Raw genomic sequence first — 25,599 nt, 5'->3', positions numbered from 1 at the left:
TAAACTGAATGTGATAACCCACTTGCCTTCACACAGTGAGTGTATCAACCCTCAATCCAAAAGCAAACACTCAAAATTTTTCATATTGTGAAGACGTCTCTTGTCCACAGCCTTTTTCAGGTGGGCTCACAGATTTTTCTCACAAATATAGTTCTGGATCTTGGTCAGGTCACTCCGAAACATCAGTTTTCCTCTCTTGAAGTGATTCCTTTCACAGTGATGCTGAAAATGAAACCTCTCTTCATTTTCAGACAACTGAAGGTTGTGTTATTTGTGCGCTAAATGTACTGTTTTGGAAATGTTCAAGTTTAAGTGTCTTCCAATCTTCCACATTGTTTTGTATGATTTTAGTCAGGTGTAACACAAAGGTTGGGCATCAGAAGAGAGTCCTTTAAAAGAGCCTTGAGGTGTGAATGAAAACAGGAGGCAGTGGTTTCAGTTTTAGTAAATATATTAAGTGGTTGTACAAAAAAAGACAAAAATAGCAGTAAGAACAAGCGAGAGAGTTAGTTGAGTCAAAATAGATTCATTTCTTAGTCCATCATCCATTGTCGAGTTCGCCATCAATACATCCAGGTGAAGATTCTGGTCCATTAAAAAACCTCAACCTAAAAGGTCAGAAATGCACATTAAGAATTTAATAGAAAACAAAACTGCTTTGATAGCATGTAAAGAAAATAAATATTAATATAGACATTTAATGTGTGCATTGGTTTATGCATATATAATGCACATGCAATGATTAAATTTCCAATAATTTTAACATGACACATTTAAAATAATATTAAATAAATTATAATTTAAGTACAAACGAAAAAAGTGTCATGAAGAGTTATATTTCAAGTCATTTTAAAGTGCACTTTCAAAAATCTCAACAATCAATTATCAAAAATAAAATAATTTATTATGAATTCTTTAAAAATACTCAAGCAAAGGGAGATAGAAAGAAAAATAAAGATACTGCGTAATATTAAATCTAACCAAATGTTTAGCAGCATTCTGTTCAATTGATTTTACCATCACACCAAACTTCATTCCCGTTTTAGCCTCAATACAAACAGTACCAAAACACGCAAAACATCTATCTGATGCACCAAACAACAATTGACTGTATATATCAGACCTTTTTCCACAATTCGGCTTCTATTAAAAATAATTGACTTACCTTTTCAGCAGAGTAAGGAGTACTTGACCTCAATGGTAAGTACATAGCGACCCGGGGCTAATAATGGCGGAATCCCAGCGGAGTTCTGAACTAGCAGAGCCATCAATTCTGGTAAAAACAACGCTTCAATAAGCAATCAACTAGTAGTTTTAGACATGAAACTGTGCTGCTACATGATGACAAAAGACTCACCTTGTAATGCAGATTTGAAGAAGTGCATTGATTTGTTTGGGAGACGCGGAACAGAAGACACGGCCACAGTGGAGAGGAAGAGGAAGTAAAACTGTGAGCTGGGGGCGGGGCTTTATTGAAGAAGTTGGAAAGTTTGGGGCAACACAGGAAATGATCCGGCAAAAAAAAAAAAAAAAAAAGAAAAAAAGAAATTTGTCTCCCAACACAACTCTATATTGCGGACAAACAAGCCATTGTTGTTGCATGCAGGACACAATTGGTCAATCCATCCATCCATGTCCCTAGTGGGGTCAGGATGTGTTATGGGAGGAAGCCGGAGTACCCAGAGAGAACCCACACATACACGTGCAAACTCCATGCAGAAAGACCCCCGGGCCGGGAATCAAACCCAGGACCTTCTTGCTGCCATGCAACAGTGCTACCAACTGCGCCACTGTGCAGCCCTCGGTTTCTCCCCACATAATATATATATTTTTACCCTTCCACTAATGGTTCATTTGTACAATGAGATCATTTTGAGCTCTTTTTGCTGAGATGTAACCTTTCTACAAACTGTGACTGTACCTGAAGGATCCAATTGAGCAAATGTCATGTGAATCCTACATGCGGCTGAAATTTACTCAATGATGATCATATTCCCTGCAACAGAGTCGACTGAATGTGGAAAATGATTCAAAAGGTTATCCAACAATGTATTTGCTTACGTGTGTCTGTTGATGTGATTTCTACCTGTTTTCTGTAACGTTTTAAATGTAGGAGTTCTGAAATTATTTCTTACTTTTTTGATTTAACAAGGTGTGGATGAAAAGTTTTAAGTTTACTGAGCTTATGAGATCCACACATACCACTGTGTACATTAATTTATGATGTTTCAGTACTATTTATTGCTATTTCCATTAAGTGTGTTTATTTATTTTGCATGAATAAATAAACACCTTTGGATACAAAAGAAGCAACTTCTTTGTGCTCCACAATGGCAATAAAGTTCTTGTTTATCTTCATCTAGGTGTGCAGCAGTTCATATGCAAACTCCTCCCACTTGGCGTCGCATTCGCTTCAGTGGTGCTGAATGTCATGGAGCTAATTGCACAAGGTGGTAAACTGAGGACAGACAGACTAATCTAGATTTTATTCTCTGTCAGAAAGGTTATCAAACTCAGCCTGGGTGACTTGCATAACAGTGAACTTCAGTACCATGTTGAGGAGTTTTCATTAATAAATAAGCCACTAGTGTTTTTTTTTTTGTGTGTTTTGCAACTAGAGAAAGAAAAAAAATTACTTTTATACGTTCTCTTCTTCCTTTTTCCCCCCCACAATTCATCTGAGTCATATAGAAAACTGATCCTGCTGGGAAGAGGTGAAATAACATGTTTTAAATTACAGAGGACAAGGTTATTATATCTAAAGCTTTTCATGTAAAAGGTCTAACTTGAAAGGTAAAATTGCTGAAAGAAAGGAAATCTGAGCCAACAACTAATAAAGGACAAGTTTTTCTAGCTTTATCTATTTAAAAGATAAATGTATTATTATGATTTATATCTATTTCACATATGGTATTAATGTGATGATGTGCTGAAGGTTGAGCTTTGCAAAGTTTTTTAAGGAGACAGAGACCAATTTTGAAGGAATGATGCAAAGTGAAATGTATTTTAGGTTGTTTTTTTATAAATTCTGTATTTTCATAACAACGGAGGCTTACATGGTTGTGTGAGCATTCAGTAAAATGGCACTACTTGCCAGGAAAATATGGAACACCCCTTTTTAAAGGAATTTCCCCAAACTGTTACTTTTAAAGAGAAGAATTTGTATTTAGGGAATTGTGAAATATTTTCTTTCAACCAAACCCATCAACGACTTTTGTAATTTTATTTACAAAAGTTTAAAACTGAATGGGAGTGTGAGGTCAGTGAGGGTTTTGGTGCATTTTTAGACTTTGCTTACATTCCTACCTTATAAACTGGTGGCAATAAACATGTGTTTTTCAAAAATCGCCAGAAGCTTGTGAAAAACACGAGCTCACAATTGGAGAAAGTGTCCAATATTTTACATGCAGCTCAGAGTTCAGATAAAGCTCCTTATCCTCTATTTCTAATCCATTTTCTGTGCGTGTCTTCTGAAAGATCCCCCACCGTATCTGATTTATAGAGGCGATTTTTCTGTAGATGCGCCACAGAGATAAGCCCAGCAGTCTATTCTAGATATTAATATATCTACTCTTTCAGAAACTCTTATATTGTATATAAACTGTGCTGCTTTTTATTTTTGTCTGAAAAACCTGTTGTTGGGTTGTTTTCTTTTGCAACCCAAGACCTTCTCTTTGTTTTCCTTCTTACTATTTAAAAGCATCCGCCTAATAATAGGTCTGCCACTGGGATGTGGTTTATTGTGTATCCAAGACAAACAGGACTGCAGACGCTTTCTTCTTTCTGAGGGAAGGTTTATTTTTTAAAATCAATATTCTAGTCATGTTGATAAAATGAAAAGAGAAAATAAAGACAGGATTAGTGTCTCAAGAGAGCTTAAGCAGAGGAACACCTACATAAAAAAGTAAACAAAGGTGGGTAATTGGCAGATATAAGCTGAATTTTCCAGGTATATTTTCAGTATATTAGAGGTATTTTTTTTAACCTGTTGTTTGCATTTTTGGTTTAATGTTTTTTGTCAGAACAATGACTGACATTTAGGCACATGGATCCATGCTTTCTAAATACCCATTTAACTGGTTTTACTGTATTTTGATACAATTTGGGTTAAAATGCAAGATTTTATAGAAGGTTTGGCTAAAGTGAAAAACTAAAATTATTGGACCAATCAGAAGGCTTTTTGTTACTGAACTAGAAGGAAAGGAGGGGTTTCTTGGCGTAACACTAGACCTTCATTTGTTCCTCTGCTCTCCACGGACAGCTTTATCGATGCAGTGGCCTTTTTCAGGTAATGTTGCTATGATACCATATTGTACTGGCTATGGGTTTCAGTTGTGATTTATAAGTGGAGAGGTTCTTTTTGCTCTATTTTAAACAGGATGATTACATGCAGACCGAGCTGCTCTCACCTGAGGACAACTTTCAACCTTTGCTGTCCACCGTGGTTATTGTTATGCTCTGCGGTGCTCATGAGCCCAGGTATGGCCACAGTCAAAACAACAACGTGAATTCATGTATTTGCACACAAACTAAGAGTGCCTTGCAGCAATTCTGACACAACCTGAACCTTTTCTTGTTTTACATGCTACAACAGAGACCATACGTCACCCGTTCTTCATTACTACTGTTGTCATTGACCATTGTTTTTAAAGTCTTGCCACAAGTTCTCAATTGGATTTAGTTCTGTTGTATGACTGGACCATTTTGGCATCTAATTTGTATTGTTCCTCCAACTGAATGTTCATGGTCTTTCTTGTACTGGAATGTGAATCTCTGCCCCATTCAAGAGGCTTTTGTAGTCTTTAAGACATGGATGTCCAGCTCCAGTCCTCAAAGGTTGGTGTCCTGCCAGCTGTAGATGAGTGTGTGCTCCAACAGCTGATTCAAATGGCAGGACTGATGAACCATCACCAGCCCTTGATGTCTGTGGACACCAGTGGTTCAGGTTGACTGCCACATCTTTGTACATTTGCTGCTGTACTTGGTTGATTGAGCAGAGCTTTGTTTAGAATGTTGTTTTGTCTTTGTTCTTCGAGGTGCTACTTGTTCATGAATGTTCTGTTTGGCTTATTCACATCAAATGGATCTCTAAATGTTTCTTCCAATAAACGTTGTTGGGGTGGATTTTAAAGCTAATCTAAATCCTGGTAGAGACCAAAGCAGAAAGATTTCATTCCACCTGAAAACATGGGTCCCAGTTTGCTTGACTCTCAACCTAACCCAGCCTTCAGCAATGGACTATTCAGTAAATCAAAAAGAGGGAGTGAACCATTTACAGAGCAATTTCCTACATGCTGGATAGTGTCACTTGCAGCTTGCTAACTCCAGATGACTCTGGGCCATGCCATCAAGAAGCCAAGTGTGAAGCAGTTGAGATGAAATATTAGCTCCTCCAAAGCCAAGACCATTGTCTTCACCTTGAAAAGTGTAGTGCACGCTTCCTAGCTTGGAGGCAGCTTGGGGAGTGATGCAGTAACTTTACTAGCCTGTTTTGGTGAAGTGAGGGCTGAGCTGAAAGGTAAATCTTTACCAATTCATGTTCCTATCCTCACTGGTGGTCACAAAGTTTGGGTAGTGACCAAACAAACAAGATTGCAGATGCAAGCAGCTAGGGGGAAACCCAGTGGAAGACCCAGGATATGTTGGAGGGACCATGTGTCTCTCAGCTGGCCTGAGAAAGCCTTGGGAATCTCCCAAAGGAGCTGGTCCAAGTGACTGGGCAGCAGGAAATCTGGGCTTTTAGCTAACTCTTGTCTCCCGGTGACCTGAACCCAGATTGAGGGCAAGACAATGGATGGGTGGACAGTCGGGCCGTGAAGTGATCAGCTTCCACTTCCTCACTGAAGGAAGTGTTCTGCCTTATGACTCACAATGTCCCAAGTTGAAGTTAGCACCATTTCCTCACCATCGTGGCGGTGCACTTCTTCCCTCTCCTGTGATACCCAATGGTGGACCAGAATTTCCTCAGTCGTTCTCTGTGACCTCACCAAATTTCATCCATGCCAGAGTTTTTGCTTGAGCTGCATAACACAGACCTGGGCTTTTCCAATAAGGTGCCCTTTAATTCCCGTTGTTTGGACTGGAATTTGCAGTCATTTTGGATATCAAAGTACTGCATGAGTACGTCACAAAAAGTCATGTAAAACCATCTGTGTTTTTCCTTCCCCTTCACATTTATGTGCCACATTTTCTCGGTCAATCACATAAAGTCTAAATAAAATATATCAAAGTCATTGATTGCAGTTTAAAAACAAAACTCAGTGTGTGAATATTTCTGCAATCCACTGTAAGGTAAAAACTGTTTAACTTTCTGAATTCAATTCCACACTGAGTCTGAAAGAAGCAATCACAATGACCTTCGGATCTGTTCTCTGCTGAAAGTGGGGCCTCAGGGGAACTGAGTTTGCCCAACATCACCATGGCAGCCACAGCTTCTCCAACAGGGTCCGATGTTCTCTTCCGAAATGATTTTCCAACTCTCTATTGTTCTTAAAATTAAGTCTGTGCTTGCTTTGTTCAGACTGTGGCTCTTAGCAGCACGTTTAGTCTCACTGGTATCCCCCAAGCTACACATAAACATTGGTATTTTATTTAAAATGCTGCTCCTTTTTATGCATGTTAGGACAGAAACATACTTGTATAGAGTGGAATAAAAGCGTTATGGGGTGATTTTACAAAAATACTAAACAGCACACTTGAAATCCCTGGAAAGCCCAATTATAGTCTCATGTTCTGTTCTCCTAAAGGGCAAAATGGAGCCCAATTCAAGCTTCTCCTATTATCTGTACTTAGATTTGTTTTGATAAGATGAATGTTTCACGATTTAAAGCCTCTGAGTGGGTTCAGAGAGAGGGGTTTAATTTTTTTCAGCTCTCTCTTTTTTTTCTTTTTTATTTTGCTTTTTCTGTTGTGAAAGGTTTGAAATAGTTGAAACCTTGAAGGGTTAGTGAGGATTACAACGTTGTAGAGGGTCTTATGCTAGATACAATGCAATGAATAGAATGCGATTTGCAAAAAGCTGCATGAACACTCAGCCTCTTATCGAAATGTTCTTGATGACATTTTCAATTTGCAATTTGCAGCCCCTGAAAAACTCATAATCACATTCTCACATCCTGTTTGGCCGCTTTTGTTTCTATTTCGTTTTGTTTTCCAAGTTTCCGGTAACCGAAGCAGCCTGAATGGAGCATAGAAACAAGCTGTGGCTCAGGGAATCAGAAAGAGGACAGCATTTACCCTTCGTAGCAGAAAGAGTAAATTAAAATGTTAGTTTGATTGTGACTAATCTCAAGAATGGTCTGAATTTGCAGCGCTGAGATGCACACAAGGGCTGAAGGTGACATGGACAGGCCCGCAGACCATCCAGAGGGCCGAGGGCGACACCGTGACTTTGGCTTGCAGTTACACGCCGAGCTTATTGGACACCGGAGAAATTGACATTGAATGGTCTGTGCTCAGTCCAGACACTACCAAGAAGGATCAGATGGTAAGATGCAAGATAACGTAAAGAAGCGTCCTGAAAACAGCAAAACACTCAGGAAAACGACTCTTTTCTTCTTACTCATCTTCGGTTTTACATTCTATTGTGAAAAATGTTAACTAAAACCTTAAGTGTTTCTTCTGACTTTGATCTCAGTACATGTTGGATATGAGCCTCATGTGTTTGTTCAGCTTTTGCATGCAGAAGTACTTCCATCGCAATCTTTCTCTTAAACTGCCTTCCTCTCTCTAGGAAGTACCTCTGACACTCAATCCAAGTGGTTTTTAACAAATTTGGCTGGAAAATCAAAGGATTTCTCCCTATTAAGAACCAGAACAGAAACAGCTTGAAAAAATGTTGAGTGCAAATCCTAAAACTTGTAATTTAGCCATGTTTCTGCTTTTAAAAAGCTTATCCTGATGTGAAGTGGCTGTACTTTCATTTTAATACCCCAAATCAGTCAGACTTTGGTTATATTTAAAATACGATCAATTTTCACCAAAAAATTGCAGAAGTTTTCAGACGAATTAAAAAAAATTTATTTATTGGAAGAAGAAAAAAAACACGGATATAGTTATAACTTTGGTAGAAAGATGTTAATTTCCCAAGATAAAATATTATTTCAGATTGTAAAGTTAGAAGTTTGCATGAGAAAAAAATCTGAAGTTTACTAGAGTTTTAAAGTTAGTTTCTTTTTCTGCATTTTGCAGATTTGCACGTTTCTAAATTTTGAAAGTGAAATATGGTTTTAGCCAACTGTAAATAACTAAAACATCCCTCTTCTGAAAATGCAGTTCTGTGAAAAAGAACTAGATTTCTTACAGATTCCTTCTGTTTTTGCATTTTGGACAGCTTCCAGTAATTGATTTAACTATAAATTATGTTGTCTGCCAGAAAATCAACTAGTTCCTGACCCACAGCTAAAGTGCATTCTCTTCATTCAGCAGGAGATTGATCAAAAACACATCTTAAATCCAGCTCTTAAGTGACAAAAAGAGAAAGTGACTTCATCAAAGTCTTTTCTTAAACTCAATTGGGATGACTTAAATTTCACAAGTCTGAATAAAGCAATTCTGCAAATGGGAATGGGCCAAAAGTCATTTACAGTGATTCAAAATATGTATGAGTTTATTCAGCTTGTTGCTGTTTGATATTAAAAGTAAAAAGGATAAATATGTTAAAGGGAGAATTTCTAAGTATAAAAATGAGTTGATTGAGTACAACTATTCAGAAGATTCATATAAATATACAAATAGATTTTCTTCCCAGCATTTGTTTAGTTGTGACTTTGTAAAACCTCAACAATGCAGATTTGTGAGAAATAATAGTTTGTATGCTTTTCTAAAACATGAGCCAACAGGGGCCCTTTTACACATCTAAAAAAGATTAGAAGGAACACAGCCATTCTCAGAAAGTCATTAGCATTCCTTTAGGGAAGTGTGTTCTGACCCACAGATTTCCACGAGTGTTGAGATTTCCCAGCTAATTAAGCAAAAATGTATTTTTATCTAGCTGAATTTTTCTCCAGCTTGTTTGACTGGCACAGGGTGAACACTGAGTGTTTCACTGCTGCTTTGTGAGAAAACGACTCCCTGCTGTCTGGTTGGAGCTGTGCCAGCATGAGTGCAGAAGCTGGACTCCACAGTGAACTTGCAGTGAAACATGAACAATGAGCTCAGAGAGCTTTGGAAAAGAGAAATGTACAGTTTTGGTTAGTTTCTGCTGAGATTTACATCTCTAATCAAGAGTTGTTTTTAAAGACAGTTAACGTGATTTCATGTTTTTCTCTTATTGTTTCCCAGCTTCTGTCATACACCAGAGGCACCAAGTACTACCATGGAGGTCCTAGAGTTACTGAAGGCTTCAGCTTTGCTGCAGGCGATCCCTCCAAGGGCGACGCTTCTCTCTCCATTGCTCAGCTGTCGCGCGACCACAGTTCTACCTACCAGTGCAAAGTGAAGAAGTCACCTGGGGTCGATACCCGCAAGGTGTCACTGGTGGTTAAGGGTAAGACTGGACTTCTCTCACATGGCTGCATTATTTATGGGAGTCGCTTAACAATAGAGCTTGAGACGAGGTGAAGGAAGCGTGTTTTAAAATGTCACATCACTGCTCTATCGGCAGCTAGGTTAAAAATACGAAGCCTTATATGTTCAGGATCTTTAAATGTTTCCACATCAGTCGCCTCACAGAGACAGACTTTAGCGTGTTTTTCTGGGAGTTTATGTAATAGAAGTTCATCTATCATATGAAGTGAAAGTGATATACAATGAACAGGCAGTTGATTATGTTGGCTTAACTGTGTTTTAAGAAGTTCCAATTACTTTAAACACTTTCCTTTCAATGTCTTTCAATGATGCTAACAGTTACTGTTGCAGAATAATCTATCGAGAATAAGAAAAAAACAAGATTTTGACCTTTTTTTTGAAAATAGAAATAAAAATATTAAGTTAAGTTGTGAACCGAATGCAGGCAAGAGGCAGACATGTGGTTTGAGGGTTGATAATTTAAAGTTAAAAGGAGTAGCTCCTAAATATGAAACAGACTGGATGTGGAAAAAAGCTGACTGAGAACAAAGTTGGATAAATAAGGGTTTTTTTGTTATAAAAAAGAAAAAATTATTTGGTAAGAGCTGGTTTGTTTATGTTCCTGTCTGCTTCTCTAACAGCGCTAAAGCCAAAAACATTTTATTTTATCTTTGATGCTGTTTAGTTTCTTATCAGCAAATGCCATACACAACCCAACCTGCTGGAAATGAAGCCAAAATAACTTACATGTTCAAATGTTATATATATATATGTATATATATATATATAAAGCATTGCCTGCAACAATGCTTTGAAGTGACCTTGAATGAGAGTAGCTAATGTAGGGAAATGTTCAGATCTGAGGCCTTGGCTTTTCTATAGTTGTTCTATAGTTGTACTAATATTGTAGCCATCACCTTCTCTCATTCTGACAAACTTGAAATGAAAGGCTTCCAATCTGAAGAACGCACTATGCTGATAACTTACATAAGCAGCTAGCAGTTTCAAAGAGACGGCGATGAAAGGAAAACTGCAAGGTAACGACTCACTTCACTTTTCTTCTTATTTAGATTTTATTTTATTTTATTTTTTTGAGAAATTGATGCTAGATTTTATTAGAATTAAATTATTTTTAAGCTGCTTTGTATCATTGTCAATAATTAAGACTCGTTCATCTGATTTTAATTTAATCCAACTGCAATTAGTTTTTTTTTTTTATTTGTTTCTCTTTTCTTTGTTAGAAGGCACTATTTAGTTCATTGAGCATATTTCAAAAGGTATTGCTTTATTTACTCTCTTTTTCAGTCTTTCCTCTTTTTATTCAACACTTCAACTCACCATAAAATGCGACAGAAATGGCGATGCAGGAAATACCCCGATGGTTTTGTGATTGCAGTAAAACCATCTGTACCTCGCTGCTGGCTGGAAGGAGGGGAGCTTGTCGGTGAAGCCGTTTCTCTGCACTGCGAGTCCTCTGAAGGATCCACTCCCCTAACGTACAAGTGGCGGAGAGAAAGCAAAGACCCCCTGCCTGCTGCTGCCACACAGGGTAAGTCTGACCTCTGTTGATGTCATCTTGTTACTGCACATCAAAGTGTGCGTGCATGCGCGTGTGTGTGTGTCTCTATGTGTGTGTAGGGTTGTTTGGAAAAGGAGGCGCTGTGTTATTGGATCCTCTGTGCATAAAATCGAAGGACCCATTGTCTTCCTGACTCCACAATAGCTGCCTATTATCTCTCTAAAAGGGATTTACTGTGGTTTTTACAAATTATTGACATGATGACTCGTCCAGGAGAAAAGTGAAGAAGTAATGATTTGCACTCTCGAGATGAGCTATTTTTTTTCCGTGGACTTTTGTCATTGGCATTTTCTCCCGATTACATATTTAGCGAGTTGTTCTTTACATTGTTTGCCACAAATCACAGACAGTAGCTCGCAAAAGTATTTACACCCCTTGAGTATTTTCCTAATATTTGACGCTAGAATAAAAAAATGTGTATTTTGTTGAGGTTTTTTGTGATAGATCGACACATAGCAATGCGCAAACCGTGTTGGCACTACCACATAAGCTAACATTGACGGTTATCTTTACTTCCGCTAGCAGGGGGGGGGGGGGAGCACAGCCAATCAGCTTTAAGGGAAATACGTCAGATTTCCTGGATTGGCTGCTTTGCTAACGCCAGCCAATAGTGCTAGCATTTTAGCGTATACGCATGTTAGCTTCAAAACATGTTTTTTTTTCTTTCTTTATAATATTTTAAGTTTTATGAAATAAATTCACAAATTGGTGAATTTCTTATAAATGATTCAGAGTTATGTTTCACAGAAAAAAAATCTATGAATTGTAAAGAAATTAGAAATTAAATTTACTGAAAGGTGTGGCAGTATTTGCCCCCCTTTACTCTGTTACCTGTGAATAAATCTCATTATTGACTTCACAAATTTGCCTTATATTGAAGAGCTGTTAAAAAGAACGCTATTTTGGAAGAAACCTGAATTTTCTGCACGTTTTGTTACAAATGAAATAGAGATATTCTGATGGATGCAATCTTAACATCTAAGAAAAATGCTGAGATGACACTTTTCAATTACAAGAGGAAAAAAGTATCAGAAAAAACCTTTAGGAGGCTATAAGAGACTGGACAAAACATGCAAACAGAGATTCAGTTAAATAATCCAGATTAAGGAATTACTACACAGCGCTCAATCTGCAGCAACAGTGTTGATTGTCTGAGCACTTATGCCATATAAAAATGATTTTTTTATCATGTGAAGGGGGCAGAAAATTTAAATTGGCACCAATCTGAGTAGCTTACAGGGAAGTGTTGTTGTTTTCTGGGTTAGATTTCTGTATGTGGCGATGTGCGTTACAGACGGCGCAACCGGGGAGTTGAGAATCAACAACCACACACAGAGATTTGCAGGGATCTACCTTTGTGAGGTGAACAATGCTGTTGGAGCTGAACGCTGCAGGATCAGCCTGAGAGCCAACAAGCGTAAGAGAAAAACATACACACTCTCTAACACACACACACGCAGAGCTGTATGAGCCCCACATAAAATCATGCGGGGCCCCTTTTTGATTTAAGGTTCCTGTTTTGTAGCGTTGCCACAGCCTCCTCATGGCTCCATTTTGCTTACATGTGGCGCTCGGGGGACACGAGTGCGTCACTCTTAATGACGGCAGAAAGAGGTTGCTTTTAATGTCTAGAAATAACTGTATTTATGTAATGTTCTCGTCTGTGTTTCATGTCAGTGTCTCTTTGCTGCTGAATCACAAAGTCGGTGAACCGTAAAGCCAAAATGAGCTTGCTTCCTGTTTATCTGCCATCTTCTGCAGGGAAAGGTAGCAGCAGAAAAAAAGGAAAGCCTCCATTTAAACTACAGCATACCAGGGAGTTCAATAAGTCTACTAATACACAGAAAGATCTCTGACTGAGATAGAAAGCATGGCTGTGTCTCTTTGGGGATGAATACAGTGGCTGAGAGCTCAAGTAGGTCCGCTCAGTGGTTCAGCCTGATATTTCAAAGAAAAATAATCTCCTTTATATTTACACTCCAGTGAAAAAACACACATTGTTTTGAATCTCAGTCTCCTGCCTCCTGAATCGTGGAGCGAGCTTATGACACTGACATCTTGTCGAGTCCTTGGCTCCTTTACTCAGCGCTCAGATTTTTGGCTCCAGGTGGTGAATGATTCATTTTCAATTCAAGCGCAGGCTTCTGTTCCAGACCAGAGGTTCCGGCCCTGCGGCTCAGGAACGCCGCCAAGGGGTTTCAGGATAATCATCAGGACATTATAGAATGAGTTTGCCGCATAACGTTTTTCTTTTCTTTTCCCTCTTGCGTGTCTCTGTCTCTTCTGATCGTCGTTTCTCTTCAAGCTGTGGGAGATAAATAACACAAACTGAGGTGTACATGTTTTTTTTTTTTTTTTTTGTGAGCTGTATTCATGGAAGCACATTAGGAATCAAAACTTCAACTCCTCCAGCTCACAGAGACGGCCGCACCGGTGTAACCCAGGGCTGCTTTCTCACTCCACTCTTCTTCTCTCTTTGCTCATTTGAACCTCAGTGGACTGTTTTGAAACTCCTGAATATCACAGATGACATCACTGTTTTGGGCTAATCCAAATGCTAACAGTATGGTCAGAACCGCCTGGTACTAAACTGGTCGGGACTGTGAGGTGATGGCGAACTTCCAGGGCACACTCGCCCATACAAACACTGTGGCTGCTGTGAATCACTTCCTGTTCCTCTGAACCAGTTCGCTCATCCACAAAACAGAACAGGACCAGAGTGTAACAAACATTTAAGTCTGTGGAGACAGGTTTAGGGCCAGGAAAAGGGCAGCTAACATATTTGCAGACCCCACACATGCTGGACACTAACAGTTTAGACCTTTACTTTCAGGATGGCGTTACAGAGCAGAGTTTGCAAAAAGGAAAAAAGTAAAGAAAATCCAAAGTGAGCAGATAAATATTGTTTCAATTGGTTCACTTCTAGGTTTTCTTTTGGGTAGTTGTCAGTTTTCCAAAGTCTGTTATTATTCTTATTTTGTCATGAAGACCTGAAGGGAGAAAACGGTTAACATATAATCACTGAAGATGCAGCGCTGAGTGGTTCAGTGGGTGGAGCGGCGCTGCATGTCTTCCCTTTTCTCTGCATCATTTCCTGTCTACTCAGAGTCTAAAAGTATTTATTTTTTTCTTTAAATAATTGCTAAACACGAACAGATTGTTTAAAGAGATGTTTTTCTTTTCAGTTTCACAGCTTGTGAATCCGTGTTTTGTTTTCAATAAACGGTTCTGAAATGATATGTGGACAAGAGTTTATGAGCTCAGTGGTTGTGGGGCTGCATTTCCTCTCAGGTCAAATAGAACAACTTTCAGCTTTGAAATAAATAAACTCTTGTTTTCAATATGTCCAAACATATCTGTATAGTTCAGATTAAAATAGATATATCACTATTTTAAAAGCTAGGAATAGAATCAACACCAAAGGTTTAACTTTTTATCACTTGATAGCAAATCTTATTAAATAAATGTACAGTCATATTCAGTAAATAAGAATACGCATCCTGATGTGGCTCATTTGTCCACATTTTGAAATTAAGCTTTAAGAGGGTATCAAACATACTTTTCAATAACTCCAGATTTTTGCTTTTCAAAATAGTTTTCTTTTGGTCTGGTGTAATATTCTAATTTTCAGTGTCATGTTTTTTTTAACTGTAAGTGGAAAATCATAATAATAAACAATAAATGAAGGCTTTCAATGTCCGTCTGTGTAGAAGTGATGTGTTTCATTTAGAGATAAAGATCCTGAGAGACTTTTCAAAAATATACTCACTTATTGAATTGCTCTGTAATGTGATATTCAGATTATTAATTTATTATTTTCTTACTCTCATGAGAGAAATTTAATTCAAATTGTGAAAAAGCATGTTTTTATCCCATTTTGTAAAAGAAAACTGAAGCCAGTAGCCCAGGTGAATTTGACCTACTGTCATTTTTTAGATGAAGTCCAGCCTTTTAAATATGTAAACTATATCATTCAATTCAGAGAAATGTTTAGATAAATCATTAAAAGCTAGAAAGATGAATATGTATTTTATGCATCTCTACACACAGAACTGTGTAGTTTCTGTAGTTACATTTACTTTGCCGACTTTCAGCTGCTGAAGAAGACCTCCAGCTGTGCAGCTGTGAAGAGAAGCAACAAACATCAACAGACCCAATTTAGCTATGAGCCCGAGATTTCTTAGGAAGCAAGAATGACCGAGGTGGAGATAAAGGTGTAAGATTCCTGCGAACGTGTTTCATTCCAAACATCTCTGAGATGCACCACAAATCACCTCAAACAGCCTCTTTGAATACCCGACATCCATTTCAGCGTCATCAAAATGCTGCTTTGATTAGACGAGAGAGAAAAACAGAACGGGGGGAGGGAGTTTCTATTGCCTAGAAATTCATTTTACAGCATCCAACATCCGCAACAAATGCAGCGTAAAAGCAGACTAATAGAATAAATCTGTTTTCCCTGCTGGTTTTACAGATCCAAACAGATCTGCAGTGATTGGGGGAAAGGTTGTGGGTTCGCTTCTCCTCATCTTCATCTTTCTGGTGTTTGCTGGGGTCCTGCACTGGAAGCTGAAGGACAGACGCCACCATGAGGAGGAGTTCTCCAATGAAATCAGGTAAAACCTCGCAGCTTGTGTTCGTAGAGGAGTTAAAAGCAGAGTTTAGAGAGCCGACAACACTCGGAAATAAAGCAGCTCTGAAAAAAATTAAAACCAAACATCAGGCAATTAGAGTCATGCAGGAGGAATGAGTAAATCGTAAACACACATGATGAGAAAGAGAAGTGGTTTCCTTGACAAAAACAAGAATAGTTTAATTCTATAAACTATGCATCCATCCACTGTCTGCACAAACTTTCACCGTTTTTAGATCATGCAACCATAATCTGAAAACACTTTTGCAAAATCTTCAGCCTTTATGTGACAAAAAAGTTAACATAGTTCAGTAGAGAGAATCTTAAAGCACAGATCACAAGGCAGAAAAAACAACCCTTACTGAAATCAGGCAAAAGATAAAAAGTGACTAAAGCTCAATAGTGAGTTCTGGTAGCACAACACACCATCCTAAACCAACTACTTCCCTGGTGCTATTTAGATGGTTATCTAAAGGAGGATTAAGGAAGTTGGTCAGAGTGGATTTAAAGATCGATTGAAATTGATACAGAGGAGGAACTGTTACATTTCTTCTCTACAGGTTTGGCTTTAACCGGTTGTTTCCTAGTCGGCTGTGATCAGATTCGTCTCCATTTGCAGATCCTGAGCTGCTCTTTCCCCATTTTTTTTTAAATCAAGAGTCATGGTTCATACAAGCCGGATCAAACCAAGTTTGATCCGGCTCATGAGATTTGATTGGCTTTACGCCCACAACATCTAAACCACTATTTTCAGTTTGTGATGAGACCGTAGTAGCTGGAAAGATGGCAAAATGGAAGCTAATAATCCCATGGTCAAACTTTGAGGTCAAAGTATGGTATGTGTGATCAGTTCTGGTGGAGGAGAGCATAAAGTGGCAACTGGACGTGGAAGACTGCGATGTACAATTCATTAACCTTTTAAAAAAGAGGGATGCATGTTACCAGGTTGTAGCAAAAAATGCTAAAAAAAAAAATGCAGGTTGATGTAATTAAGAGTCAGATCATAAATTGGTGGTAAGCCAGTATAAAAATAAATTACATGCATGTCTGATTATTGATTATCCAGATCTCACTAAGACCAAGAAATCAATCAAACTAAACCGAGTCACAAATAGCGAGCTATTCCTCGGTATATAATATCCTGGTGTATATTTACCAAATGTACCCAGAGATTTCTGATATACAAACAAAATATCATCATCAGACATTAGCTGACTAGACACAGACTTTACATTGGAGACTTTAGAGGCTGCAGAAGATTTGAGACGACCAATATCCTATAAATCTGCTCTACATTATGTAAGTCTATCGCATTAAATCACATTAAAGATTTTTGCTGCACATGACAAAAGGTGAGAAACCTTTTCTCACCTTTTGTCAACACTTCCAAGTAAGCTTCTTGTTGACTTGGAAAGCTATCTTTGCATCATTTCATTTAAACCCTGAATATAAAGTTTCACTGGTCTGCAGATAATCTAAATCCATTTCAGTTCAATTCTCAGTTAATTGTGGTGCTTAAATGCAAATTTTCTGTCTGAGTGTGAATATGGTCTGATGCTTTGGCTTTGTCACATTCCCCCCGCGTGTTTCTGCCTGACACTCTCACCGTACTGTTCTTTTAAACTTTGGAACAAGATTTGAGAGAGACATCCAAATTCCCCCAGAGAGCAATAAGAGGACGTTCCCAGGTGCTGATTACTAATTGGGAGCTTAGCAGCAGATTTGTACAAACGCCCCGACTGCTCCTCTTCCTCCGTGTACGCCTCCACAGCTGTCTGTGTTTCAGCCACTAAAAATATATGATCGAATGTTTGAAATGTTCTCTCTCTGACTCAAAACTCTTTATTACTCCCTGCATTACGACTGGGTTTGAGACTCACTGTGCATTTGTGGATAAACCTTTAGCTGTGTTTGAGTTCTTTGCATCCCTAGAAGTCAATTTCTGTCCCAGCTTCTGAAGTTGTTTCATTTCAAAGCCAATCCTTGACGGGCTGCAACTCTCTGCTAAACAAATTTTGTTTGGGCTTTTCATTTGATTTCTAATCTCAGCTAGACATTTACCACATGCTTTTATTGTCAACAAGATGCTGACATAACATATTTGAGAAGCCTAATTGGCAGAATTGGTAGTGTTTCATGGCCTTGACTTAGTTTTGAAGCACATCTCTCAAAGGTTCAAGCGGTTCAGGGTTTTTTCCACAAGCTTAATGTTGGCCTGCTTTCTCTGGCATTAAACAAGCCCACAGCATGATGCTCCCATCACCATCCACAACAGTCCTCATCGCCTTTTAGGGTTTGAAAGCCTCACATTGACTCCTCCGAACGCGTTTCTTTTCCTTGTGAACAAACGGCTAAGTGTTCATTTGCACCCTCCTGAAATGTAAAGCTAGTTTCTCTGTGGAAAGTTTTGTTCCAGCAGCTCGAAGGTAGAAAAACTCAGAGTGTTTTAAACAGCAACATCCAGCCAGTGTTGACTGTTTTGTTCATTATAAAGAGCTTAAAGTGATGTTCAGCCTTGCCAACAGAAGTTATCAGATTTTTTTCCCCCCCTTCAAAGCATACATTATTGATCTACTAAAGTAAACACAGTGTGCTGGTGGAAACCTTGAAATGGCATAAACATGCAAGTTTGCTTCCATTAAATTCTTATCGTCGGTTTTATTTACACAATAGTCTGAGTGAGCGTTCATTCAGTTTTCGGTAAACATAATTCCTTCGGGTAATCCCTCAATTAAACCCAACATATTGCATCCTCAAATGTTGTTGACGTTCCGGAAAAAGATGTGAAAAGCAGCTTTAAAATAAATCTCCCAGACTTGTTGGTCACAGTTTTTTTTTTACTGTAGATATGAGCGACATTTGGTGAGCATTCAGTTCAACACAGATCTATCTGCCTTTGTTTTCCAATATCTGTCGCATTATCTTTTTACCACAAGGGAAAAACAAGTTTACGGTTACACTTCCTGGAATTTAAACTAAATTTAAACCTAAAGTAATTTCTTATTAAATTACATAAAATCCACTTTTTTGAGCTTTACATGATGATATAATGTTACTTCTTTATCAACAACATACCTGAAGTTGCAGGTTTTTCCACAAAATGCTGTTTCCAAACTGAAGTTCCACCTCAGAAACCAACCCTCAACTTTCCCACATGGCTCCTCCAGACTAGTGGCAGCAGGTATTAGCAAACAATTGCTGAGTTTGTCATTCAAACTACTTTTAAGTGAAAATCTAGTAAAAACGTTAAATTCTAGAGGAACATTGTTGTGATGTCATGCTGAACAAGAGCTTCTTAAAGAGACAGAGGCCCAATTTCAAGGCATTATATTGATTGTGGTATCTGCATGGAAAATACATAATACTGCCTCTTTACTACTTGTTCTTACACTTATTTCACAGTAGCGCCAATGAACCTTTAACTTAAAACAAATTAGGCAAAAATCTCTATCCCATAATCACTGGAGGTGGGAAACAATTTATTAATGCTTAGTTTTTTTCTAATTTATAAATCTATTGAAATTAAAGGCTTTTATGATGCTTTTTTCACATTTATAATGACGCCAGGGTTAGCCATTTCTACTTTTTATGATTAAACTAGCTCTGTATATCTGCCATACTTCAGGTAACTACAGCAACAAATAAAATGAGGTTTATATTTTATTTTAGCAGAAAAACCTTAGATTTGAAAGCAGGAGTAATACTAGATGAGCTCAATAAGCTCTACTGTAAGGGGTGTAATTTCACACTTTGGTAATACATCCAACAATGGATTTTATTCCTGAAAGACCTTTGTGATATTAACACAAAGATCCAATTCAACCTTTAATAAAATGCAATTTGCTGCCATTTTGAACTTTGAAGTTTTTTCCCAAGCTTGTCCTTAAAATTGAGTATTTTTTTCAAACCATCAGGTTTGTTTACATAGTAGATCACAAATAAACGTCACAATGTAAATAAGAGCTGAACTGAGGTGAAATTAGTTATTTAAGTTTGAATCAATTTGTAATCAATCTTTGCGGATTTCCACGCTTATCTACAGCAAGGCATTGAATAAGATGATTAATTTAATTCTAGAAAATTTTCAAACAAAGAATGCATTAAAATGTCGGCGTTTCCTTTCCAGAGGAGTTCCCTGCTGCTCTGAAACGCCACAAAAATAGAAATGTACGACAATGAAATACACGGCTGCTCAGGGGCGACGATCTATAACTGACCCTACATTTGACATCTCTGGAAGGGTTTCTCCTTTTGTAAATAAACACGGTCTCCTAAAACCTGCTGCACTGTATGGAAAAGAAAAAAATACACAACAAAAAAACCCCACAGGCTTTCAAAGTAGACACTGAAATGTGAGGCCCATCGGTGTGGGAGGACAGCGCTGTATACAGGAAGATGCTGTCCTTGACAGTGCTAGTGTGGACTTGCCCATGTAAAAGAAGTTCAGTTCTCCTTACATTGAAAGTGCACCATAGAGAAAAGCCTGGGGTTATAGGAAAGTTTCATGAAAGTGAGATGGGTCAGCGACACTTGAAATGGTCCGAATGAGTTTCACAGCACTAATTCCAGCAGTTAGTCAACAAAAGCAGCAGTAAAAAACAAAAACAAAAAAAAACTTTCTTTCCTTCAGGTTACTACAAGTGAGGCTTGAGGTTACACCTATTAAAAAGCAGTGTTGTAACCATGGAGACGAGAGCAGCTATACGCTGTATGACGCAACAAGACAATAGACGTGTTCAAGCTGAAGTGAGATCACAGAATCGCATGAGCTCATTGACATGAATTTCACATTCATTTTTACAGAGTCAATGCCTTTCAACCAGTTTTTGTCTAGATGAAGGTGATACAGCTTTACTGAATGTTAAAAACAAGAACCCAATATAAAGGCTTGAATTTCTAAGGCATGTTCTGCTCCATCGTGACTCAAAAACATAAGTACAACCACATTAATATTTAGATTGTAAATTTCTATTTAGTTACACACTTTTTACATAAATTCTGGATGTATATTTTAGAATTTAAAATGGTTGGTTTCCAGACAAAACACAAGCACGTTTTCAACAAGTCTAAGGTCAGAATCTAAACGTTAGCATGGATTAGCTATACCAAAATCAGTTTTCTTGTGTTTTTGGGATTGATTTTTTTTTTAATGTACTTTATAAGAGCATCATACTTTGCAGTTTTACTTCTGGTATTTCTGCTTACCAAACTTTAGGTTTTATGCTAATGCTTGTTAAGATTAAGATGAGCTTTCATTCTTATGGCTAGCTTATTGTTAAGCTAACGGAGAAAGCTCAAGCTAACTTTAGCGTGTAACAAAATTGATAGTTGTCTTCAACTATCCCCATTCAATATTTCATATTTTCTGTTATTTTTATTTAGAAGACCTAAGTGATTTTCTTATTTTATTTACTAAAAGTACATATAAAATCATTGTTTTTTGATGGTGCCAGGAAGGGGTGAGCAAAACAAAATTATGTTTCCCACTGCAACAAAGACAAGAGAAGGTTAACTTGGCAACCACAGGGGCTGGAGAGGCAAAACAATCAGCTGAAAGACACTTTATTCAGCTTTATAAATGCAAAACCTGATGTGGAAAATGAAAATTGCAGCCAATTAGCTTCTGTGACTCTGTGTAGTGGATTTAACTAATTTATTGGTCGATTTTTAGATGTATTATTATTTGAAATACAAAACAAGATGTATCAAATTTATTTTCTGCAAATAAGGAGCCAAAATAAAGAAGTTTTTTGTTAATGTTGTTGCCTGCATGCTCAGTGATTTCATAACCAGCCCGGAGAATAAAATACATCGACAGAAATAACTTCACCAGCAGAACAAATAAAAATGGAAATACTCCGGTGTGAACCATAAGCCATTTGATTTAATTTGGTTTGTCAGCTCTGAATTATTCCACGTTAACAAAGAACCCCAAGTGCCAGAAAAGCCACCTGGGGCAAGAATTTTCCATCTCGATTCACCAAAAAGAGTCCTTTTACTCCCAAGAACTGGATTACAAGAGGAAATAGAAAGAAATCAGTCAGTCGTTGGTAGTGTTTTCTTTGACTGAAAGGTAAAAAATGAATCCAAGTCGATTCTTGCACCTCAACTGAATGCAAATGGAAAGTATCTGCTAAAAGTAACCAGAGTGAATATTATGCTTGAGCAGAGGAGAAATCTCTGAAACTAAGCTCCTCTAAGACTAGCGTTCAAACATGCTCTCTCAACAATTTCTTCTTCTACCTACTGGCAACATTGTTTTCAGAATAAAGCTAACCATTGGAACCATTGGAATTAAAGTTTTGTCCTGAATGTCTTTATCCTTAAACGAGATGAAGCTAACCTCAGAATGCTTAAAACCGAGATCGCAACTTTAACGGTAGCAAAGGACAAGGGTAAAGTTATTGCTCCTTCACTGTCGAGTCAGTTAACTTTATGAGAAAAAGCTGCACCTTAACGACAGAGCAAGAAAGGAAAATCGATGATCATCTCAGCATCTCTGAAGGAAAAAAAACATGAAATGATTCTCAATCGAGTGGTTTTGGTGCTTCAGTATTCTGAGATTTAAAGATCTTTTATTTGTTTGAAGACATTTAAGGACGTTCAGTTGGAAGCAGCTGCTTTCTTTTGTTTCCGTCTCCTCAAAATACTTCAAGCTCACTTCTTTTTCTTCTTCTTTTGTGATGTTTAACAGGGAGGACGTGGGGCCACCTGACAGCCGCCCGGTGAGCCGGCACACCGGTCGGACCCCACAAACTGCTTACAACTGGGCCGATCAGAACGATGTCAGGACATTTCACGCATCAGCTACAGGCGAGGACAAACAGCGGCTGGAGATGACAGCAAGCACCGATACGCAGCGTGACGCAGGAGGACTTTAACCTGGACACTACAGGGCAGTTTGGAAAGGAAAAAATATATAGAGAAGTTAAATGTACATGCAGGTCAAAATTTTCAGTGTATCAGCATTTTCAAAAATAGTAATAAACACAATTTTGATACTTAAAAAATGTTTAAGTATATATATATAGCAATTCATTCAAGTATTTATTTCTGATCATTTTTGATGGATATGACCTACAGATTACAGAAAAACCCAGATCCAGTTTTTTAGAAAATTTGAATATTATGCACGATACAATTTGAAAAAGTACAGGAATGCTGAGGCCTGCAGCATTATGGGAAAAGACTGTGGGGTTCACAGTTGATAGCCTTCACAAAAAAGGGAATTTACAAGCTGATAAGAATCAAAATACATGAGTAAAGTTTAGTGGAAGGAAAAAAATAGTTGGAAAATGGTACATTTGAAACGAGAAAATACAGCCTTCTGAGTAACGTGCAACACATAGACATCCTTTCCAGAGAAATCCGAATTTCTGAATTTAATAGAAATAAGCAATATATAAGTATGTGTGCAATATAAAAGAAAGGAACGTAAATGTCTTAATTTAATTATTGAAGTAAGTGTTTTTTTATGAGGGGAAAACAAATTAATTCACACATTAAATCAAAAGAGATATTTATTTCATAATAGACCTCATTTGGAAATACTCAACCATTCAAAAAACATTTACACAATCAGGGGTTTCATTTTTCTGGGATGAATTGACAGGAGTCGACATCAACAGTCACATGCAATGGGTTTTGTCCACCTTGTAAAAAACAAGACAAAAAAAACAACAACAAAAAAAAACGACTAGACCATCAGCCGCCTCCATCAACTCCTCCTGGTTTTCTCCAAACACAGCAGCCCTGTTTGTATTTTTGCACCAACACTCAAACGTTTCCAGAGGAGTCTTGATCCGGTTGGAGCTGGTGTGCTTCCTGTTTCCATTTCAATCCACAGAAATCGCAGAAACTGAGGCGTTTCTATAGATTTTTGCAGCAAAAATTATGGCTTTCACTGTAGAGCTCAGCAAAAATAATTGTGGAAACTCTAAAGAATAGATTCAAATAAAGGTGCAATAAAAAAAAAATCTATAGTTTGAAGAGAAACACAGAGAAAAGCAACACTAATTGATTGTGACGTGATTTTAGCACCAGGATCGACTGAGACCAAAAGAAAACATGAAGCACAACAACTGTCCCAGATTTTCTTTTCAGGCGAACCGGAGAGCCCCGAAAATGAATTCGCCACATAAACACGGTTGATCGGATTGAGGTTAACGAACCGTGTAAAACAAATAATAAAAAAACAACAACAAACAATTAAGGCAAGGTAGAAAACTCAAAGCACGGCTGGATTTGGCTGCTGCTTTGCCTCTGGAGTTCAATAACTTGTGATTCTGTGCAGGAAATGACAAAGGAACGATGCGTACAGATTTAAAAAGACTGACATTGGGTTTGAACGTCTTTCCCTTTTTGCATCCCACAGGACTGTGACACCTCCACAGATGTGAACTGTGCGTGTGATTGGCTAAAATCCCCACCAAACAAGCTGCTTGTGTGAGTCCATCCAGTCTGGAGCTGATGTTTAAAGTTGGATCTGCGCCGCGCAGCTCCTTCAGTAAAGTCCTGTGCTTGTGGACGAACCGGGAGCCTCTTCACTTCACCGACTGATGCGCCACCGATATTTTTCTCAAGGCACCGTACTGTACATTTGTATTTAATGTGTGTGTACATGGGTGTGTGGGTGTGTGTATGTGGGCACATGCATACACGGAGAAGTAAAAACCAGTCCACAAAGTCGATTCCGTCCACTGGTGTCAGCCCACAAGGCATCACCATGACAACTAAGGCAAAAAAATCTCTCGACATAAAAACACCGCTCCGCTTTTTTTTTTTTCTCTCCTTATTTTAGTTCGTCTGATCCGACTCCCTGCTCAAACTAGCCGTCCCCACAATAATCATTAGTACTGATAATAATCTCTATTCAATAAATTATCTATACTGTACAATTAATTCACCTGGCACAGACCTGCAACAAAGGGGAGCGTTTTTCTTTTTGCAAAATAAAGCTATCGACAATAAGTTCCTGCTGCGTCCTCGTTATAGTAAATTCTCTGCTGAGCACACGGAGGCGGACACACAGCAACGCAGTTTTTTTCCTTCCACGTATAGAACTTAAACAGGACACCTTGCAGAAAAACAAAAGCTGATGCATAATAGAGGGCGGGGAGAGGGGGAAATTAAGAAACAAAGTAAAAATTCTTGCAGAAAAAGTAGTTTCCAGCAAAAGGTATGTTGCTCTTTTTTTTTTTTCCTGGAGAGAGTGAGTCATTTCCTCTGAGGACAGCAGATAGAACTTGGTTCCCGATTCAAAAGGAAACTGGCTTCGCCGGCGGGTGAGTGGAGCTTTACTGCACTCCCTCTTCATCCACGTAGGTGGAGGGAAACCATCCGATCTGGAAACGGGACACAGAGCAGCCGTGTTAATTGAGTTCATTTATTCCCCACCTGCAGAAAGAGAAACATTTTGCTAACAATGAGTGACACTTAGTTAAACACCAGGATGTACTTTCTGTACAAGCACCCATCTTGTCTCGGTTCTTGAGGTCAGGAGGCGACAGAACACCAACTATCCAGCTGCTACAGGAAATAAGCTCTGAGTGTGAGTTTCATTTCCATATTTCCCAGATAATCGGGATTGACAAAGTTGCTATTTTTGTGATAGTGATGTGCTTCACTGACAGAATTATTTCATAATTTTCATTGTTTACGTCCAGATTTACGTGGTTTTGCTTCTTCTGGGTCAGAATTGTGACGCACCTCAACATCAGTGACAAAGAAATCAGATGAAATGCGACATGACTTTAGCTTCCCATGCACAACTCAGAGGACGAAAACATCGGATTTGAGTCATTCAGACTGCCATGAAAAAGTCAGATGTACGTCACGTCCTCAAAAAAATCTAAATTTGGGCCGCACTTGCGCGCTGTGT

At 38.2% G+C, this 25,599-nt stretch overlaps 2 protein-coding genes and 1 long non-coding RNA gene across 11 annotated transcripts in view; 1 reads left to right on the top strand and 2 right to left on the bottom strand.

Annotated features, from left to right (window-relative positions):
• Positions 1-433: 433 nt before the first annotated feature.
• LOC122847140 lies at positions 434-1,472 on the bottom strand. Its single transcript, XR_006373343.1, has 3 exons — positions 1,358-1,472; positions 1,166-1,273; positions 434-608 (listed from the first exon to the last, which is right to left on the bottom strand). It is a non-coding gene; the product is annotated as an uncharacterized LOC122847140 (long non-coding RNA).
• Positions 1,473-4,406: 2,934 nt separating this feature from the next.
• Positions 4,407-22,669, top strand: LOC122847139 (coxsackievirus and adenovirus receptor homolog). Its single transcript, XM_044144521.1, has 7 exons — positions 4,407-4,479; positions 7,311-7,486; positions 9,283-9,487; positions 10,904-11,056; positions 12,381-12,503; positions 15,561-15,702; positions 22,414-22,669. Exons 1-7 carry the CDS (start codon positions 4,470-4,472, stop codon positions 22,598-22,600), a joined length of 996 nt encoding a protein of 331 aa, XP_044000456.1. The 5' UTR covers positions 4,407-4,469; the 3' UTR covers positions 22,601-22,669.
• Positions 22,670-23,221: 552 nt separating this feature from the next.
• Positions 23,222-25,599, bottom strand: part of vav2 (vav 2 guanine nucleotide exchange factor) — a 200,641-nt gene continuing 198,263 nt past the window's right edge. For all 9 annotated transcript variants that reach the window (XM_044144485.1, XM_044144490.1, XM_044144487.1 and 6 more), the window contains one exon: positions 23,222-25,063. In XM_044144485.1, the coding sequence (XP_044000420.1) occupies positions 25,016-25,063 (48 nt within the window). In that variant the 3' untranslated portion in view covers positions 23,222-25,015. The remainder of the gene's footprint in view (positions 25,064-25,599) is intronic.

The sequence above is a fragment of the Gambusia affinis genome, linkage group LG17, assembly GCF_019740435.1.
Source record: "Gambusia affinis linkage group LG17, SWU_Gaff_1.0, whole genome shotgun sequence".
Classification (NCBI taxonomy): domain Eukaryota; kingdom Metazoa; phylum Chordata; class Actinopteri; order Cyprinodontiformes; family Poeciliidae; genus Gambusia; species Gambusia affinis.
Note: the sequence above shows the minus strand (reverse complement) of the source record. Positions and strands in the feature narration are given on the sequence as shown.

Coding starts and splice junctions, on each gene's coding strand:
- LOC122847139 (XM_044144521.1), top strand. Junction 7,487..9,282: donor CTACCAAGAAGGATCAGATG/GTAAGATGCAAG, acceptor ATTGTTTCCCAG/CTTCTGTCATACACCAGAGG. Junction 11,057..12,380: donor GCCTGCTGCTGCCACACAGG/GTAAGTCTGACC, acceptor TGTGCGTTACAG/ACGGCGCAACCGGGGAGTTG.